The 15,439-nt window shown below is 48.1% G+C and overlaps 1 protein-coding gene across 4 annotated transcripts; it reads left to right on the top strand.

Annotated features, from left to right (window-relative positions):
* Positions 1 to 305: 305 nt before the first annotated feature.
* LOC124121800 (spore wall protein 2-like) lies at positions 306 to 13,991 on the top strand. 4 transcript variants are annotated; one of them, XM_048398179.1, is made up of 5 exons: positions 306 to 936; positions 3,111 to 3,311; positions 4,040 to 4,165; positions 10,432 to 12,039; positions 12,256 to 13,991. In XM_048398179.1, exons 1-5 carry the CDS (start codon positions 519 to 521, stop codon positions 13,845 to 13,847), a joined length of 3,945 nt encoding a protein of 1,314 aa, XP_048254136.1. In that variant the 5' UTR covers positions 306 to 518; the 3' UTR covers positions 13,848 to 13,991. The 4 variants fall into 4 exon arrangements, with proteins under 4 accessions (XP_048254136.1, XP_048254135.1, XP_048254137.1 ...); XM_048398178.1 differs by having other exon boundaries at positions 12,106 to 13,991; XM_048398180.1 differs by having other exon boundaries at positions 10,432 to 12,387; positions 13,216 to 13,991.
* The last annotated feature ends 1,448 nt before the right edge of the window (positions 13,992 to 15,439 follow it).

Raw genomic sequence — 15,439 nt, 5'->3', positions numbered from 1 at the left:
CACTCAGACACAGTATACTGACTCCGAGCCGACAGTCCTTGTTTTAGCCCCTTAATGCCGAGCGCCAGACAGGGTAACAACAAGTACCATCTTTTAACGTCTTTTGGTATGACGCGGCCTGGGATCGAACCCCCGACCTTCCGCTCTCCGGGCGGACACTCTACCACTAGACCACGGAGGCGGCCTACTGATTAGAGAGCTACCAGTTCAGACACGGTGTTTGTAGGTTAGCATGTACATCTTCACTGTGTACATGAGTCCTGTGTGGTAGTCTAGTTGTAAGTACACACAATTCATTAAGCATTTTCCGACCTTATCTAGCTGAACTTCTGTTACAAGTAAATGAAACTGGACGCATTCATGTTTACAGACGATGTCTACGAAGACGTTGATGGTGCCATCGTGAACGCGCAACGCAGTACAACAAACACCAACATTTGATCATCACGTTGCCACAGCCCCTGTCGTCTTCACCGTACTTGTGTCGTGTCTGTTGAGACACCACGGGCACGTTGACCATGACGACGTATCTCATCCCCATTCTGTTCCTGCTGATCCCTGGGCTGGAGTTATTTCCCCTCTCGGCTTTCAAGCCACCCACCACCACGCATCTCGCCGTCAGAGAAAGCCCCTTCGTGAAGCTCAGCAAGAAGGATTTGACCAGTAACGCGTTCCACATAAGCGTGGGTGTTGCTTACAAAGGCACCGTGGTCCGCAGCAAGCAACAGTGTCAGCAAGCATGTGAGGCTGAGAACACCTGCGTGGTTGCCGTTCACTGTCGCCCAGACACTGACCGGCCATGTTTCCCTGGGAGTCCATCGTGTTCCCTGTCTGTCAACTCCCGGAGGGGCACCTGTCACACCTTCAAGGAGTCAAGGGAGGGCGTGGCACTCCCAGACAACCTGGCGACAGGCAGCTGCGAGTACCTGGTCATACGTGAGTATGTGTGTCGGTGATGAGTTGGTTGGGTTTAACTTCGCTTTGAACGTGTTTTCTGTAACTATCCTGTAATAAGTGCTGGGCCTCTTGTAGGCGCCGGCTTCAATAAGCGCTGAGTACAGAGTAGCGTTAAGCACAATAAGTGTCGAGTCTCTAAGATGTGTCTGGTCTCTAATATGCGTCTGGTCTCTAACATGCGTCTGGTCTCTAATATGCGACTGGTCTCTAATATGCGTCTGGTCTTTAATAGGACCGATAACTGATGCATGTAGCCTTACCACCCGATCCACCCAGTCGCCGAGCCTGACCACCCGACCCACCCAGTCGCTGACCCTCCGATCCACCCAGTCGCCGAGCCTTACCACCCGATCCACCCAGTCGCCGAGCCTGACCACCCGATCCACCCAGTCGCCGAGCCTGACCACCCGAACAACCCAATCGCCAAGCCTGACCAACCGATCCACCCAGTCGCCGAGCCTGACCACCCGAACAACCCAATCGCCAAGCCTGACCAACCGATCCACCCAATCGCCGAGCCTGACCACTCGAACCATTAAGTCCCCTCCTGCGACAGACACAGGTTCCTGGGGACCAATTCTAAACCGGAAGTAGCACAAGGCCAAGACAGGTCACAGAAACAACGTGTTTTCGGACCATTCCCGGTATATAAACTGGGCGGCAAATGAAAGTATAGGTCGAGTTACATGATCGATAAAAAAATAACAAGAAGAGGTTTTGTTGTGAATTATAATCTAGGGAGGGGTAACAAATGATTGATCAACCACAGTTTGAATGAAATTGTGCAATCACAGGTAATGTAAGCTCAAGGTAAACAATGGTGGGGTAAGAAATTTCAAAAGTTGTCTGAAATGTCACCAAAAAATTGTCAGACACACTACAAGTTCATTGTCGACACAGTTGCCTTCAATAGTGTGTATGACCTCCAGCTGCCTCAATGCATGCTGTGATACACCGCCTCATCGATGGCGTCAGTCTTCTGCTGACGTGGACTGGAATCCGTTGCCACTCGTCTCTCAGGGCCTGCTGCAATTCTTGTCTGTTGACGGGAGGCTGATTGCGTGCGCTAATCTGTCTGTCAAGATGGCTCCACAGATGTTCAATATGATTCATGTCGGGTGAGTGGGCAGGCCAGGGCAAAACGTCAACGTTCTTCTGGTTTAGAAAGTTCCTAGTCAGTCTTGCAGTATTGAAGCATTGTCGTGTTGAAACAATGTCCCCTGCTGTTGGTTTTGTAAGAACGGAAGCACAACTGGCTGCAACACTTGGTCTCTGTACTGCACAGCGTTCAGGTTTCCCTGTATAATCACGTAATCAGTCTTCTGATCTCCACAAATACCGCCCCACACCATGACACCTCCCCCGCCGAATGGATGGACCTCTCGAATACAAGCCGGAGCCAAACGTTCCCCTCTGCGTCGATAAACTCGTTCTCTGCCCTGCCGTCATTTCGAAACAAGTTAAACCGACTTTCATCAGTAAACAGCACTCGACGCCAATTTCTCACTTGCCAGCGTCGAACCTGCCTCGCCCATCGCAGTCTCAGGCGTCGATGTTGAGCAGTCAGTACCATTCCTCGGAAAGGACGATACGCTCGGATTCCAGCAGCACGAAGTCGTCGTGGTGTTGTCACTCAGGGTCATCCGGTTCAAGGCCTGTCCTGTGTCCTCCCTGTTTGCTTGTACCGTTGAATCAGCCTGGCTACTGTCAATGGTGTACAACCAAACTCTCTGGCAATTTTGACCTGTGTTGCCACCATTTCCGCCATACCGATGGCTCTCTCTCTGCTCCTGCGATAGTCATGGCATCTCTTTTGTGTGCTTTTTCGTCACGTGTGGTTATACCCTGCAGACGAACGCATTTATACAGCTAACATGCACGTGCAGTTTATACCAAAGGCGAGAAACCTGTTTCACCATTTTTTTGTCACCGCACGAGCGCCGTCAAAGGTGGCGCGTTCGGGTGAGGTGGTTTTTTGGTACCTCTTCCTGGGCAGTCATATTCTCAATACCCACTTTCCACTAGTTATCGCTGTTTTTAGGAAAATTACAAATTGCCAACCTATACTTTCTTTTGCCGCTTAGATTATTGAAACTGATTTAATTAAATGTAATACATATCTCATAATTAATATAAACTCTTTTAAACTTCAGATCCTGACTGCAGAGACACGCCCACCATCCCAAATGGTATCCCTGGATCTGAACCCGCACTGCAGGTGGATGGCAGGGTAACCTTCACATACAGATGTGCCCCTGGGTACAAGTCAATAGGGGGCACAGCCAAAGGCAAATGTTCCAAAGACGGTGCTTGGATCAAACCGTCTCTGAACTGCACGAAACGAATTCAACATGGTAAATAATTATATTTTAATAATAAGTTCTGTGTTGTTAAAGATGTGTAGACTTGGGTTATTATCTATTGATTTAAAGGGGGCGGTCGGGTAGCCCAGCGGTTAAAGCGTTCGCTAGTCACGCCGAAGACCCGGGTTCGATTCCCGACATGGGTACAATGTGTGAAGCCCATTTCTGGTCTCCCCCTCCGTGATATTGCAGGAATATTGCTAAAAGCGGCGTAAAACCATACTCACTCATTCACTATTGATTTAAATATTTCAATAATTAGCAATGAACTGTTACAGTTTATGGCTATTACTCGTTTGATATGTATACAGTACTCTACGGTTATAACGAACACGCTTATAACGAACTGGCGGATATAACGAACTGTTCTTTTTGTCCCGGCCATTTGCTGTATAAATGTTTATAACGAACTACGGTAATAACGAACTAAAATTACTGGTCCCTCTGAGCTCGTTATAACCGTAGTTTACTGTATATGAATTCCGCTATATCTGACCTCAACGTAACTGCAGAGATTTATCTCCAATAACCTAGTTTTGCTGTTTTGCTGGTAACACAAACGTTTTCCCAGTTAAATCTGAAAACAAAATTCCTTCAGTAATATCCTAGCCTCCATATAATACCATCAGTGTCCACCCGAGTAATGTATCTCCAGTAATCTCAGTAATATGAAAATAGCAGTAATGTTTTCTGTAACTGTTTCAGTAACTGTTTTGCAGGTGCGACATTTGGACAAGGCCCATTCAGATTTAACCCTCCAACCGCTGGGACCCTACAGGGCCAGAATCTGTTATCTGCTCTTCAGTCTAACAACAAGGCTGGTCCCACACCGAAACCTGTTAAAAGTAAGTAGAGGTCGACCTGATGCGTTCAGACAAATCTACAGATGCACGTTCATTGCTGCTTTGTGAAAACGGAATTCGATAGCTTGTACGACCGGTTTGTGGCAAAAAAGGAAAATCTGTGGTCAAAAGCATTTTTAATACCCCGACAAAGAAGCTGTATTTAAAGATCACTTAACAACTTTCTACAGAGAGTGTTGAATAAAGCTAATAGCTAACGAATATAGCTACGTTATGTCTGTCGAAATATGTATCATAAATAAAATGAGGGGCAAAATAAATTAATAATTTTTAGATGTTTGATTTTCAATTAAAAATATATTAAGTTTGGGATATGATATAAAACATAAGCTGTACTGGCGCTTAGTCAGCATTCAAAGGATACTTCAACATGGTTTTATATTTTGTAATATGCTGATGGGTATATTAGATACCTTATCTTTGAAAATCAATTAATTTACTTTTTTGGCACAAATTACAATATTTCAAGCATGGCAGGATCATGTGGTGTCTAAATTCATTTCTTACCCCAGTCTTCATTGAACCAATTTAGTTTTACGAAAAATTACCCAGCCACAGATTACTTTTTACAAACTCTTGCAGGAATGAGTGATGGTTAAATAGACATCATAATTTAACGAAAGTACTTTCAATTTTCAATTACATAAAAAACAAACGCGGTTTACTATTTTTTCATCAGTTTTGAGAAGTATCTGTAATTTCACGGAGTCTTTCAAATACAGTCTCGCGGGTAATTTTGGTAATGAGTGAACTCACATATATTTGTGATCAGTCTTTAATAAGCATAAATTTAAAGCAGTCTCACATTAACTTGAGTCCTTGCACCGCTTCAGGAATGTCTCAGCAAATCCCAGTTTTGGTAACACCCTGAAGGGATTCAGGCACCCTGTAGGGATTCAGACACCCTATGGGGATTCACACACCCTGTAGGGATTCAGACACCCAGCAGGGATTCAGGCACCCAGCAGGGATTCAGGCACCCAGCAGGGATTCAGACACCATGTATGGATTCAGACAAGCTGTAGGTATTCAGACACCCTGTAGGTATTCAGACACCCTGTAGGTATTTAGACACCTTGTAGGGATTCAGGCACCCAGCAGGGATTCAGGCACCAAGCAGGGATTCAGACACCCTGTATGGATTCAGACACCCTGTAGGGATTCAGACACCCAGCAGGGATTCAGGCACCCAGCAGGGATTCAGACACCCTGTATGGATTCAGACACCCTGTAGGTATTCAGACACCCTGTAGGTATTCAGACACCCTGTAGGGATTCAGACACCCTGTAGGGATTCAGGCACTCTGTAGGGATTGCGACACCTTGTAGGGATTCAGACACCCTGTAGGGATTGAGACACATTGTAGGGATTCAGACATCCTGTAGGGATTCAGGCACCATGTGGGGATTCAGACACCCTGTAGGGATTCAGGCACCCTGTAGGGATTTAGACACCTTGTAGGGATTCAGACACCCAGCAGGGATTCAGGCACCCTGTAGGGATTCAGGCACCTTGTAGGGATTCAGGCACCCTGTAGGGATTCAGACACCCTGTGGGGATTCAGATACCATGTAGGGATTCAGACACCCAGCAGGGATTTAGACACCCTGAAGGGATTCAGGCACCCTGTAGGGATTCAGACACACAGCAGGGATTCAGACACCCTGTGGGGATTCAGACACCCTGTAGGTATTCAGACACCCTGTAGGGATTCAAACACCCTGAAGAGATTCAAACACCCTTTGGGGATTCAGACACCCTGAAGGGATTCAGACACACTGATTCAGACACCCTGTAGGGATTCAGGCACCATGTGGGGATTCAGACATCCTGTAGGGATTCAGGCACCCTGTAGGGATTGAGACACCTTGTAGGGATTCAGACACCCAGCAGGGATTCAGGCACCCTGTAGGGATTCAGGCACCCTGTAGGGATTCAGACACCCTGTAGGGATTCAGGCACCCTGTAGGGATTCAGACACCCTGTAGAGATTCAGACACCATGTGGGGATTCAGATACCCTGTAGGGATTCAGACACCCAGCAGGGATTTAGACACCCTGAAGGGATTCAGGCACCCTGTAGGGATTCAGACACACAGCAGGGATTCAGACACCCTGTGGGGATTCAGACACCCTGTAGGTATTCAGACACCCTGTAGGGATTCAAACACCCTGAAGAGATTCAAACACCCTTTGGGGATTCAGACACCCTGAAGGGATTCAGACACACTGATTCAGACACCCTGTAGGGATTCAGACACCCTGTAGGGATTCAGACACCCTATGGGGATTCAGACACCCTGTCGGGATCCAGATACCCTGTAGGGATTCAGACACCCAGCAGGGATTCAGACGCCCTGTATGGATTCAGACACCATGTAGGGATTCAGACACCCTTCTGGGGATTCAATTACCCTGTAGGGAATCAAACACCCTGAAGAGATTCAAACACCCTTTGGGGTTTCAGACACCCTGTAGGGATTCAAACACCCTGAAGAGATTCAATAACCCTTTGGGGATTGAGACACCTTGTAGGGATTCAGACATCCTGTAGGGATTCAGGCACCCTGTGGGGATTCAGACACCCTGTAGGGATTCAGGCACCCTGTAGGGATTGAGACACCTTCTAGGGATTCAGACACCCTGTAGGGATTGAGACACCATGTAGGGATTCACACACCTTGTAGGGATTCAGACATCATGTAGGGATTCAGACACCTTGTAGGGATTCAGACATCCTGTAGGGATTCAGACACCCTGTAGGGATTTAGACATCCTGTAGGGATTCAGATACCCTGTAGGGATTCAGACACATTGTAGGCATTCAGACACCCTGTAGGGATTCAGACACCCAGGAGGGATTCAGACACCCTGTGAGGATTCAGGCAACCTGTAGGGATTCAGACACCCAGCAGGGATTTAGACACCCTGTAGGGATTCAAACACCCTGAAGAGATTCAATAACCCTTTGGGGATTCAGACACCCAGCAGGGATTCAGACACCCTGTAGGGATTCAGACACCCTGTAGGGATTCAGATACCCTGTAGGGATTCAGACACCCTGTAGGGATTCAGTCACCCTGTAGGGATTCAGACATCCTGTATGGATTCAGACACCATGTAGGGATTCAGACATCCTGTAGGGATTGAGACACCCTGTAGGGATTCAGACATCCCGTAGGGATTCAGACACCCTGTAGGGATTCAGGCATCCTGTGGGGATTCAGACACCCTGTAGGGATTCAGGCACCCTGTAGGGATTCAGACACCCAGCAGGGATTTAGAGACCCTGTAGGGATTCAGACACCCCGAAGGGATTCAGGCACCCTGAAGGGATTCAGGCACCCTGTAGGGATTGAGACACCTTGTGGGGATTCAGACGGAGAGCGGAAGGCGGGAGGTTCGATCCCCGGCCTCGTCATACCAATATATGTAAAAAAGGTGGTACTTGCCTACCCTGCTAGGCGCTCAGCATTTAGAGGGGTTGGGGAAGGGGGACAGGGACTGGTCGGTTGGAAAACTGTGTCTGAGTAGGGCATCCATGTTCAACTTTCGCATGGTATCTCAGTAGCCTAGCAGTATACAACCAGCATAGCACAAGCAGACACACTCAGACACATAAGCAGACACGCACGCAGGCACACACGCAGGCACACTCTCAGACACCCAAGCAGACAACACTCAGACACACACGCAGACACACACTAAGACACACGCAGACACACTCAGACACACTCTCAGACACACACGCACACACACACTAAGACACACACGCAGACACACAATCAGACACACACGCAGACACACTCAGACACACACGCACACATTCTCAGACACACACACAGACACACGCAGGCACACACTCAGACACACACGAAGACACACACGAAGACACACGCAGACACACTCTCAGGCAGACAAGCAGATACACACGCAGACACACTTCAACAAACACGCAGACACACACTCGGACACACGCAGACACACTCTCAGACACACTCAGACACACGCATACACACACTCAGACACGCACGCAGACATTCTCAGACACACAAGCAGACACACACGTAGACACACTCTCAGACACACACTCAGACACACACGCAGACATATATGCAGACACGCACGCAGACACACACAGACACACGCAGGCACAAACTCAGACACACACTCAGGCACACAAGCAGACACACAATCAGACAGAAACGCAGACACACAATCAGACACACACGCAGACACACACGCAGACACACACTCAGACACACAAGCAGGCATACACTCAGACACACACTCAGACACACACGCATGCACACACGCAGACACACTCAGACACACACGTAGACACACACTCAGACACACAAGCAGACACACACGCAGGCACACACGCAGACACACTCAGGCACACGCTCAGACACACACTCAGACACACACGCAGACACACACGCAGGCACACTCTCAGACACACTCAGACACACACGCAGACACGCACTAAGACACAAACGCAGACACACACTCAGACACACACGCAGGCACACACTCAGACACACAAGCAGACACACACGCAGGCACACACGCAGACACACTCAGACACACACGTATACACACTCTCAGACACACACGCAGACACACACTCACGCAGACACACACAGACACACACGCAGGCACACACTCAGACACCCAAGCAGACACACACGCAGGCACACTCAGACACACACGCAGACACACTCAGACACACACGCATACACACACTCAGACACACACTCAGACACACACTCAGACACACGCAGACACACGCAGACACACTCTCAGACACACAAGCAGACACACAAGCAGACACACGCAGACACACACGCAGACACACGCATACACACACTCAGACACAAACGCAGACATTCTCAGACACACACGCAGACACACACGCAGACACACACGTAGACACACTCTTAGTCACACACTCAGACACACACGCAGACACACTCTCAGACACACAAGCAGACACACACGCAGACACACTCAGACACACACTCAGACACACACGCAGGCACACTCAGACACACACTCAGACACAAACGCAGGCACACTCTCAGGCACACACTTAGACACACTCAGACACACACGCAGACACACACGCAGACAGACACTCAGACACACACGCAGACACACACTCAGACACACACGCATACACACTCTCAGACACACACGCAGGCACACACTCAGACATACACGGAGACACACTCTCGGACACACAAGCAGACACACAAGCAGACACACACGCAGACAGACACACACTCAGACACACACGCAGACACACTCTCAGACACACACTCAGACACACACGCATACACACTCTCAGACACACACGCAGGCACACACTCAGACATACACGGAGACACACTCTCGGACACACAAGCAGACACACAAGCAGACACACACGCAGACACACTCAGATACACTCAAACACACACTCAAACACACATGCAGGCACACACGCAGGCACACACTCAGACACACACGCAGACACACACTCAGACACACACGCATACACACTCTCAGACACACACGCAGGAACACACTCAGACATACACGGAGACACACTCTCGGACACAAGCAGACACACTCAGACACACTCGAACACACACTCAGACACACATGCAGGCACACACGCAGGCACACACTCAGACACACGCAGACAGACACACACTCAGACACACACACAGACACACTCTCAGACACTCGCAGCCACACAAGCAGCCACACACGCAGACACACTCAGACACACTCTCAGGCACACACTCAGACACACAAGCAGACAAACACTCAGACACACACGGAGGCACAAACGGAGGCACACACTCAGACACACACTCAGACACACAAGCAGACACACACGCAGCCACACAAGCAGACACACTCAGACACACGCAGGCACACTCTCAGACACACAAGCAGACACACACTCAGACACACACGGAGACACGCACGCAGACACTCTCAGATACACAAGCATACACGAACGCAGACACACACTCAAACACACACGCAGACACACTCTCAGACACACACGCAGACACACACGCAGGCACACACGCAGACACACATGCAGACACACACGCAGGCAGGCACTCAGACACACACGCAGACACGCACATTCGCACGCACGTGCGCACACCCATACTCACGTACGTGCATGCTTATCGATACCATGTTATGCCACCTCACCTGTTTTTAACATATCTTGTGTTCATAGATGGTGCCAAGACGGGGAACACGGGGCAATCCAAACGCGAAGAAAAGGCGCTCCCTCTAAATGTCAAATTTCAGATAAACCAACAAAAGCCAAAAAACCAAAGAAAGCTGAATTTGACATTTTCAGGGGCGCAATTTCCAACGGCAAAAGCTGTAACACGAAACCATACATACATCAGCAAAAATGTAAACCAAGGTGGAGTCGGCGACGACAATGGAGAAGGTGTTGGTTACGATGAAGATAATGAAGAAGGTGGTGGTGATGAAGACGACAAGGGAAAAGGAAGTGGAGGAGGTAGTGGAGGTGATGACGACTATGAAGAAGGTGATGGCGACGATGACGATAATGGAGAAGGTGATGGTGACGATGACGGCTATGAAGGAGGTGATGGAGACGATGACGACTATGAAGAAGGCGGTGGAGACGATGACGACTATGGAGAAGGTGATGGAGAGGATGACAATTATGAAGAAGATGATGGTGACGAACACGGAAAAGGAAGTGGAGGAGGTGGTGGAGACGATGACGACTATGAAGGAGGTGATGGAGACGATGACGACTATGAAGGAGGTGATGGAGACGATGACGACTACGGAGAAGATGATGGAGACGATGACGACTATGAAGGAGGTGATGGAGACGATGACGGCTATGAAGAAGATGATGGTGACGAATACGGAAAAGGAAGTGGAGGAGGCGGTGGAGACGATGACGACTATGAAGAAGATGATGGTGACGAATACGGAAAAGGAAGTGGCGGAGGTGGTGGAGACGATGACGACTATGAAGGAGGTGATGGAGACAATGACGACTATGAAGGAGGTGATGGAGACGATGACGACTATGAAGGAGGTGATGGAGACGATGACGGCAATGGAGAAGATGATGGAGAAGATGACGACTATGAAGGAGGTGGTGGAGACGATAACGACTATGAAGGAGGTGATGGAGACGATAACGACTATGAAGAAGATGATGGTGACGAATACGGAAAAGGAAGTGGAGGAGGTGGTGGAGACGATGACAACTATGAAGGAGGTGATGGAGACAATGACGACTATGGAGAAGGTGATGGAGACTATGACGACTATGAAGGAGATGATGGAGACGATGACGACTATGAAGGAGGTGATGGAGACGATGACGACTACGGAGAAGATGATGGAGACGATGACGACTATGAAGGAGGTGATGGAGACGATGACGGCAATGGAGAAGATGATGGAGAAGATGACGACTATGAAGGAGGTGGTGGAGACGATGACGACTATGAAGGAGGTGATGGAGACGATAACGACTATGGAGAAGGTGATGGAGACAGTGACGCCTATGAAGAAGATGATGGAGACGATGACGACAATGAAAAAGATGATGGAGACGATGGCGACTATGGAGAAGGTGATGGAGACGATGACGACTATGAAGAAGATGATGGAGACGATGACGACTATGAAGGAGGTGATGGAGACGATGACGACCATGAAGGAGGTGATGGAGACGATGACGACTATGAAGACGATGATGGAGACGATGACGGCAATGAAGAAGATGATGGAGACGATGACGACTATGGAGAAGATGATGGAGACGATGACGACTATGAAGGAGGTGATGGAGACGAATATGGAAAAGGAAGTGGAGGAGGTGGTGAAGACGATGACGACTATGAAGGAGTTGATGGAGACGATGACGACAATGAAGAAGATCATGGAGCCGATGGCGACTATGGAGAAGATGATGGAGACGATGACGACAATGAAGAAGATGATGGAGACGATGACGACTATGAAGGAGGTGATGGAGACGATGACGACCATGAAGGAGGTGATGGAGACGATGACGACTATGAAGACGATGATGGAGACGATGATGGAGACGATGACGGCAATGAAGAAGATGATGGAGACGATGACGACTATGGAGAAGATGATGGAGACGATGACGACTATGAAGGAGGTGATGGAGACGAATATGGAAAAGGAAGTGGAGGAGGTGGTGAAGACGATGACGACTATGAAGGAGTTGATGGAGACGATGACGACTATGGAGAAGATGATGGAGACGATGACGACTATGGAGAAGATGATGGAGACGATGACGACTATGGAGAAGATGATGGAGACGATGACGACTATGGAGAAGATGATGGAGACGATGACGACTATGAAGGAGTTGATGGAGACGATGACGACTATGGAGAAGGTGATGGAGACGATGACGACTATGGAGAAGATGGTGGAGACGATGACGACTATGGAGAAGATGATGGAGACGAATATGGAAAAGGAAGTGGAGGAGGTGGTGGAGACGATGACGACTATGGAGAAGGTGACGGAGACGATGGCGACTATGAAAGAGGTGATGGAGACGATGACGACTACGGAGAAGATGACGGAGACGAATATGGAAAAGGAAGTGAAGGAGGTGGTGGAGACGATGATGACAAAGAAGAAGCTGGTGGAGACGATGATGACAATGAAGAAGATGATGGAGACGATGACGACTATGAAGGAGGTGATGGAGACGATGACGACTATGGAGGAGGTGATGGAGACGATGACGACTACGGAGAAGATGATGGAGACGATGACGACTATGGAGAAGATGATGGAGACGATGACGACAATGAAGAAGATGATGGAGACGATGACGACTACGGAGAAGATGATGGAGACGATGACGACAATGAAGAAGATGATGGAGACGATGACGACTATGGAGGAGGTGATGGAGACGATGACGACTACGGAGAAGATGATGGAGACGATGACGACTATGAAGGAGGTGATGGAGACGATGACGACTATGGAGAAGATGATGGAGACGATGACGACTATGAAGGAGGTGATGGAGACGATGACGACTATGGAGGAGGTGATGGAGACGATGACGACTACGGAGAAGATGATGGAGACGATGACGATTATGAAGGAGATGATGGAGACGATGACGACTATGAAGGAGGTGATGGAGACGATGACGACTACGGAGAAGATGATGGAGACGACGACGATTATGAAGGAGATGATGGAGACGATGACGACTACGGAGAAGATGATGGAGACGATGACGATTATGAAGGAGATGATGGAGACGATGACGACTATGAAGAAGATGATGGAGACGATGACGACTATGGAGAAGATGATGGAGACGATGACGACTATGAAGGAGGTGATGGAGACGATAACGACTATGAAGAAGACGATGGTGACGAATATGGAAAAGGAAGTGGAGGAGGTGGTGGAGATGATGACAACTATGAAGGAGGTGATGGAGACGATGACGACTATGAAGGAGGTGATGGAGACGATGACGACTATGAAGACGATGATGGAGACGATGACGACTATGAAGAAGATGATGGAGACGATGACGACTATGGAGGAGGTGATGTAGACGATAACGAGTATTGAGGAGCTCGTATATGAGATTACGAATGTGGAGGAGCTGGTGATGAGGAGTATGGAGGAGGTGGTGATGAGGAGGTGGGGGCAGAAGAGGAGGAACCTGGTGTGGCTGATATATAACACGGGTTTATACTTGTATGTAATCCTGAACTGTCACTTCAATGAAATAGTGGAATTGTCTTGTTCTTTTCTCCGTTCTTTCTCCTCTTTTCAAGTATTTTCTCGGACAGTGAGTGAGTGAGTGAGTGAGTGAGTGAGTGAGTGAGTGAGTGAGTGAGTGAGTGAGTGAGTGAGTGAGTGAGGTTTTACGCCGCTTTTAGAAATATTCCAGCAATATCACAGCGGGGGACACCAGAAATGAACTTCACACATTGTACCAATGTCGGGAAACGAACACGGGTCTTCGGCGTGACGAGCGAACGCTTTAACCACTAGGCTACCCGACCGCCCCTATTATAATATGATGATCTTCAATCTGACTAATTTCCTCGCGACAATTTGGATATCCCCCGTCGAATATCGATCTTAACTGAGGACATAATTAGTCAATCTATCTTGGATCAGCTCATCATAATCTGGCAATTTGTTCTAATGACCTGGATATAACTACCAGATATCCAGTCCAGGTTCTCGTTAAAAGCCTTGACCAGCACCGTCATGTTTTCATAACACAGGGCAGGAAGTTCCTTCTGTCTAAAAATTGTCCACCACCAGCTACCTCGCTGTCCGACAATAGTTTCCAACTGACCGATGCATCATGAGTGGCGAAAGGAATCTGCGTCATTAGTGGTGTAATTAAAGGTTTCATAATGACCAGTGCATCATAAGTGGGGAACGCAATCGTCGTAATTAGTGGACATTAGAGCCAAACACATTTAATGAATGAAGTATTTCTTTGTTTAACGACGCACTCAGCAATATTCCATCTAAATGACGGCGGTCTGTAAATAGTCAGTGATTGACATCATGAGCATCGATCCACGCAATTGGGATCGATGACATGCATCAATCAAGTCACCGAGCCTGACCACCCGATCCCGTTAGTCACCTCTTTCAACAAGCATAGTCACCTTTTACGGCAAGCATGGGTTGCTGAATACCTATACTACCCCGGATTTTCACGGGTGCGTTATAACTGGAGCTGAAACAGAGAGATGAACTCATTATATGAAGTGACAGTTGACAACTGGAGCTGAAACAGAGAGAGGAACTTGTTATATAAAGTAGCATGTTACAACTATAGCTGAAACAGAGAGATGAACTCATTATATGAAGTGGCACGTTACAACTATAGCTGAAACAGAGAGATGAACTTGTTATATGAAGTCGCATGTTACAACTGGAGCTGAAACAGAGAGATGAACTCATTATATGAAGTGGCACGTTACAACTATAGCTGAAACAGAGAGATGAACTTGTTATATGAAGTCGCATGTTACAACTGGAGCTGAAACAGAGAGATGAACTCATTATATAAAGTAGCATGTTACAACTATAGCTGAAACAGAGAGTTGAACTTGTTATATGAAGTCGCATGTTACAACTGGAGCTGAAACAGAGAGATGAACTCATTATATAAAGTAGCATGTTACAACTAT

This window comes from Haliotis rufescens, unplaced genomic scaffold, assembly GCF_023055435.1.
Source record: "Haliotis rufescens isolate VD_foot unplaced genomic scaffold, xgHalRufe1.0.p SCAF_18, whole genome shotgun sequence".
NCBI classification, from domain to species: Eukaryota; Metazoa; Mollusca; class Gastropoda; order Lepetellida; family Haliotidae; genus Haliotis; species Haliotis rufescens.
This window is presented reverse-complemented; position numbering and strand designations above follow the sequence as displayed.

Excerpts from the sequence above, each read along its gene's own strand:
- LOC124121800 (XM_048398177.1), top strand. The coding sequence starts at position 519 with ATGACGACGTATCTCATCCCCATTCTGTTCCTGCTGATCCCTGGGCTG. Across the intron at positions 937-3,110 it reads CTGCGAGTACCTGGTCATAC|ATCCTGACTGCAGAGACACG; the intron begins GTGAGTATGTGT and ends TTTAAACTTCAG. Across the intron at positions 4,166-10,431 it reads CACACCGAAACCTGTTAAAA|ATGGTGCCAAGACGGGGAAC; the intron begins GTAAGTAGAGGT and ends TTGTGTTCATAG.